Source organism: Electrophorus electricus, chromosome 8 (assembly GCF_013358815.1).
Source record: "Electrophorus electricus isolate fEleEle1 chromosome 8, fEleEle1.pri, whole genome shotgun sequence".
NCBI lineage: Eukaryota > Metazoa > Chordata > Actinopteri > Gymnotiformes > Gymnotidae > Electrophorus > Electrophorus electricus.
In genome coordinates, this window is record NC_049542.1 from 21,467,156 (window position 1) to 21,473,118 (window position 5,963).

Consider the following 5,963-nt stretch of genomic DNA (forward strand, 5'->3'; position numbering starts at 1 on the left):
ACAAAATAGGCATACCTAGTGTTACACCTAAAATTTGCGCAATCTATTATGTGAGGTAGAACACGTTTAGAAACAATTCAAAACTATTTTTCTCCATCTAGTGGCGAGCAGCGTACTTGTCCATACTATTTAAAAATACATAATACTTTAACATTGTATTTGATAAATCAAAATAAACTAGCGAGCGTTACTTTTGCTCGGCTCCTGTGTGAAGTACCTGCGGGAAAACTCAGTGGGGCGTTACCTATTTGGTTACGACGTTTAGCATGCAGACAGAGCTACATTTCATAGAGAAACCTAACTTTAAGTCTAAGAGTTCATTTGCTCTATCAACGCTACATCTGTCGTTGTCCTACCACAGTACTTTACTGCTGAATGTGGAAGAGGGTTTGTGTTGATCTCACGCTTATCGAGAGGAGTGCTTGTGTACGATGACTTGACAGTCCTTTAAGAAGATAAATTAAAATGGCAAATTCAGGTGAGTTTCAACAGACAATAAAATATTTCCGCAGAAAGTGTGAATTAACTAACTTCTAACTATGAGGTCGCCCAGGTGGCTTGATCATCGACCAGAGCTCAATATTCAGGGGTAGGGGGCTGGATATATTAACTCCAGCTGTCGTCAGAGTGTGGGCTGAGTGTATTGCAGAGTTTGTGCTGCTGAAAATAGTTCATATCTTGGATTCATTTTTACACTATTTGCCTCCTTTTGACTTTTTTAATGGATATGATTTTGTAAAATGTCTGCAAATAAGTTTAATAAACAGCTAACCGAGCATCCCGTTTCCATAATAGTTATAGGTTTGTTTCCTTAAATCATACCTATGATATCGTCGTGTATACAGTGTATAGTGCTTAACTGTGGTTATATTACAGATGTAACATTTAGCCTGAGCGCTATAATCAATACTGGGGTGACGATGTCAAATATGGCGGGGCAGAATACCACGGTCTAGTTTTGGACTTGGGATCTTCCCTTAGGCTTTAATAGGTAAATGGGGGTCATGCGTACCAGTACGCGAATTTATAACATTTAGTGGCACAGCAAGCATGAAATTAGAGGCATGAAGGTAGGTGAGGACCAAAGCTTTGTTTTTCAGGAGATTTTGTAGTACTTCATGTACTTCAACGTTCTGCATGAACGCGTTTTGTTGCGTTACCAGAGAAGAACTCTCACCCACCAAACCAGTAAAATTGTATTCATTTGGACATAATATTAAAGACAAAGTTATAAAGACTGAGTCAACAGAGGTTAATGTTTTGTCTTCTAGTCCTCCAACATAACTTGACCTAAATGAGCTTTTTTTTTTTCTTTTAATGTTTTATTTTAGAAGAAAAACACATTCTGCTTATGTTCAGTCAGTATTGGTAAGATAAATGGTAAGTCACTTATTAATAAATACATTTATCTGACCTTTAGAATAAGAATCATATTTTGGTAAAGTGCACATACAAGGAATTTGTCTTTGTAAAATTAGTGCTTATTTAAAGGGGTGAGAATCTGCGCTTATAACATGGTATTCTTACCATAGATTTTTACAGATGTGTAGTGGATGGTGAGCTATAGTTTTGTTTTTTTGTTTTTTTCAGATTAGCAGATATTGTGCTTCAGTTTGGCATTGGCCTGAGGTTGATGCAGCACCAATCCAAACATTTGTTAATGCTGTCAAGATGTACTTGATGATGATCTGGTTAAACTGGACCAGTTACCTATGGGAGGTTGTATTTCTGCAGCTATCATAAGAATCATTCTCTGATGAATCTTCATTGAGTATGTTTGTTGAAAGACTATGTTTTTTTGTAAATGGACCAAACATTTTAGAAACTAACTTGCATGTACATTAAGAACATTAAAAAAAAAAAAAAATCTGAGTCTCTTTCATTAAGGGTCTGTTTCCCTTGAAAAGGTTACTAGGTCACTTATACAGATTTTGCACTGCTTGTTTAGACATTAACTGAATGAGTCATTGACAGTGAATATTAAACAGTGGTCTATTTATAACAGATGTACCTGTGTGTTTTGTGTGTGTGTGTGCTTGCACATGTGTATGTGTGTTACAGGGGTATTCTGTGCCAATCTGGAGGAGCCCAGGTCTATAATGAAGCTGGGACTGTCTATGGTGTTGGTAGGACATGTGAACTTCCTGCTGGCTGCCTTGGTGCATGGCACTGTATTGAGGAATGTCAGCCTCAATCCCCAGACCATGGAGTACGCAGTTGCCAACATTATAGCGCTGGCAGCTGGCCTAGTGGTAAGACATGCTAAGAACCTCCCTCCCTCACCATCGCTTTTACCAGTAATGTCACCATGTTATCCTTATCTAAGGGACAGTGGCCTATAATGCATTAAATATCTGACCACTGAATAAACCAGATTCAAATATACAAGTAGATTACAGCTAGGCATTGCATACAACTTCAGCTCCACGTGCTTCTCGCTTATGTTCCATGCTTATTCTCTGCCTTATTTCTCTGCAGGGTGCTGTTGTTGGAATACTGGCTATGGTACTTTCTAAGCATGAGAAGAGTCGGGGACTGGTAAGCTAGTGACTTCCAGAGCTCTCTTTTTATGCAGTCCAACTGTTTGAGTGATTAAAATATTCCAGTGAGTAATATTAATTATTTGAAACACACTCACATTTCTTTGAGTAACACATTCAGTATGGCTATGTAATCCCATTACTCATGAGGACTGCATCCTCAATGGTGACATGTATACAGGGTTCAAGCAAGCACCATATTTGTTAGGTGGTACTGGGAGATTAAAACAAACAGTGAGTCAGCCTCAGTTCAGTGCATTAGTAACAGTCCTCTATGGGCATTAAAGAAAGAAAGCTTTTGTCATGTAGTGACAGATCTTATTTCTTACACCACAGCCTTAAAAAGTTAATGAAAATGGTGAATATGGTGAACTTATAATTCATACAATTAAAAGCATTGTTAAACTGCTCATGCCATATCTGCCTAAGAGACTACTCGGACCTTCCTGAATGCATATTATTATGATGGCTATCTACAACTCTGTATAAGCCTTTTATGTAAGTACCTACAAACTGACTGTAAAGGTCTGCCTATCTTTATCTTTCTCATGTATGTTTCGAGCTTTTTAAACACCTGCCTAGAGAATGGCCCAGTTAATCCACTCTGCTTTCAGGTTGTCTGTGAACTAACAGTCGTCTTCCCAGTTCTTTGGCCCTCAACTATGTCAGAATGATAGCTCATGGGATATGGCTTATGCACATATGTTTAACAGTTTTTCTTTCGGGACTGATACTTTTCTTTCTGGACTGATTCGCTTCAGCTTGGCATGGTTGTCTGTGCTTCCTTTTTATTTCTGTTGTCTCCCTCTTGTGGTTAAATGTGTGCATGCAGGTCCACTCTGCAAAGCTGCTAGTCAGTAAAATGCCTTTCCTTGTCCAGGTATGGTCTGTGTGCATGCTGAGTGCAGCCAGTGGTCTGCTTGCTGCTGCCTCAGTCATAGGGCTGATAGTTTCCATGGTGTGGACCATCAATCATGGCAGCAAAGGTCTTCTTGACCAGTGCAACCTGCCTGATGGCATAAGCTCCTTCAGTATCACAGATGAGTGTCCCTTTGACCCCACCCGTATTTATGTGAGTAACCAAGACCAGGTGGAATTGACCTGAACACTGAACGATCAATGACAGTATGTAAATTGCAGGAATATGCAGTACTCATTTAATCAATTTTCTAAAACATGATACAAAGCAACCTATAGTACATAAAAACACACTTTTTTTTTTTTGGCGTGATTGCACATCAGTGAAACTTTGGAAAATGCCATGATGAAGGCTCATTGAATTTGAATTACGTTTATTGAGGTTTGTGGTTTTAGACTTGTGGGAAACAGGGTGATGACCCTTACATGGTGGTAGGCCTTGCCAACACTGCTTCCTTTTTAGCCTTATCTTTAGGACAGTGGTGGCTTTTCCCGATTTCTACAGAGCATCTGATGGGGAATTTAAAATAGCTGCTATTTCAGAGTGTTTTTTATACTGTTGAAGATTTTGTATTCTGATCTATTGTTTGTTTTTGGTAGCTGTTGGTTCAGCTATTATCCAGTCTTAAACACATGCAATACATCACACTCTTCCCATATCAGACCTGGTAATAATACAGCCAAATTTGAATCACTCCTGGAGCTTTGCCATGTCTGTCAAACTGCGCTCCTGATAGTCCCTTCGCAAAACAATACTATACAAATGGGAGGGTAAACTATCGCTTTTCTTTATGCCTTCTCTTCCCTCCCTTTATCACTCTTTCTCCTTCTCCATGTCGCCCTCAATAAGGCACATATTTCATCATCCTGCCAGATGCACTGGGGAAGCCATGAGCACTCTCACCACCGCCACCCTTCTCCCTGAGAACAGACTGCCTATCATAAAGCTCTTTTTCAAGACCGTCTTGTCATTACCCTGAAATGGTTCCCTCCTCTCCTCTCTGCTGCTTTATTTTATGGTGCACCAAGTGAGTTGATTGGTACCAGAACGGCTGAAATTCATGGCAGCACATATTGGCACTCTCCACCAAACATTGCTGTTGTGTGTAAGAGCACAAGCACACATGCACACATACCACATGCTAAGAGGTGTTTTCCCTCGCTCCTCACAGAGTACAACTCTGATCCTTTGGGGGCCATTGATTCTGATGAGTGTGGTGGAGGGGGTGTTCTCAGGCCGCTGTGTAGCAGTCTGTATCTTCTTCCTCCACTGCAAACCAAGAACTCACTATGAAGCCAAATCGGTATGTAGATCTCCATACCTGGTTTAAAGCCTTTTACAAGCACTTTTTAAACCCATCAGCCAGTTGTCTGCATATATATCTGCATATATATTAATGGGTACAACATGTGATAACACATGCTCTCTTCTAATGTTTCTATGAGAGAGAAGGAATATATTCTGGCATGTGTGATTCACCCATGGTCCTCTTGTATGTGTGAAGGAGAAAGAAGGTGTGTATTCAGCTATGATAGATGACTCATACTGCAGCAAGACTGTAATTGTGTGTGTGTGTGTGTGTGTGTGTGTGTGTGTGTGTGCGCGTTTTGTGTGTGTGTGTGTGTTTTGTGTTTGTGTTTGTGTGTGGGCATGTCTGTGTGCGTGCTTTGTTTCAGGTGAAGACCCTTAGAGCAGCTGAGCCTCTGGTACTCCCCTGTCATGCCCCCCCACCCTGCTGTTGCCGAGGAAACGGAGTGGCGCGGCAGCTGGAGTGGCCCAAGGAACATCATGAGCTCCTGCACACGTCGCATCTGTACAGCTCGACCCGCTCTGCCCCAGCGGAGAGCTCCTCCCCCATCTTCAACAGGGCTGCTCTGAACAGGGCCAGCTTCTGGATCTAATTATGAGCCTTGCTGCTGTTCTGGCCAGACTGGTGTCCTACTGCAGTAAAGGTCAATAGAGTGTTCCTGTAACTGGCACATTCCTCAAGAGTTTTACTGTTGAGACACGCCGTTCTTGTCAACTTGTTTACTTTAAAAAGGCCTTGCTGCCAACTGTGTAGGGGATTCGGTGCGGGGAAAGCCAAACTTCCACATGCTGCCTGGCAGGTTATGTGTGTGTGTGTGTGTGCGTGTGCGCGCGCATGCGTCTGCATGAACGTGTTTGCGTGTGTGTGTGTGTGTGTGCGTGTGTGTTTAAGTTCATGTGGAACATACTGAGCCTGGAATAAGAAGTTCAATAAATTAAACTGATTGGCATATGTCCTGTCCTTTTAATATTGGAACTGTGTGTTTTTGTGTATGTCTTTTACAAAGAGATTAGTGTATATATATTTTACCTTAACAAATGTTGGTCTTCTGAGATTCTTGAATCCATTAAACACAATTTAGCACAAATATATTTGGGACCCATCTTTCTGCACAAACTGGACCTATAGGCTACCAATAAAACAATGCTGAATTTCAAGTTGTGGTGTAAGTAACAAAACACAAAACAATCCCAGC

General features: G+C 41.0%; 1 protein-coding gene across 8 annotated transcripts; it reads left to right on the forward strand.

Moving 5' to 3' along the window:
- The first annotated feature begins 296 nt into the window (after positions 1-296).
- Positions 297-5,855, forward strand: tmem54b (transmembrane protein 54b). 8 transcript variants are annotated; one of them, XM_027006391.2, is made up of 8 exons: positions 297-478; positions 1,332-1,380; positions 1,591-1,719; positions 2,062-2,252; positions 2,479-2,538; positions 3,421-3,612; positions 4,631-4,762; positions 5,136-5,855. In XM_027006391.2, exons 3-8 carry the CDS (start codon positions 1,713-1,715, stop codon positions 5,358-5,360), a joined length of 807 nt encoding a protein of 268 aa, XP_026862192.2. In that variant the 5' UTR covers positions 297-478; positions 1,332-1,380; positions 1,591-1,712; the 3' UTR covers positions 5,361-5,855. The 8 variants fall into 8 exon arrangements, with proteins under 8 accessions (XP_026862192.2, XP_026862193.2, XP_026862195.2 ...); XM_027006393.2 differs by lacking the exon at positions 297-478 and adding an exon at positions 939-1,070 and having other exon boundaries at positions 1,591-1,771; XM_027006389.2 differs by lacking the exon at positions 297-478 and adding an exon at positions 939-1,070.
- Positions 5,856-5,963: the final 108 nt, after the last annotated feature.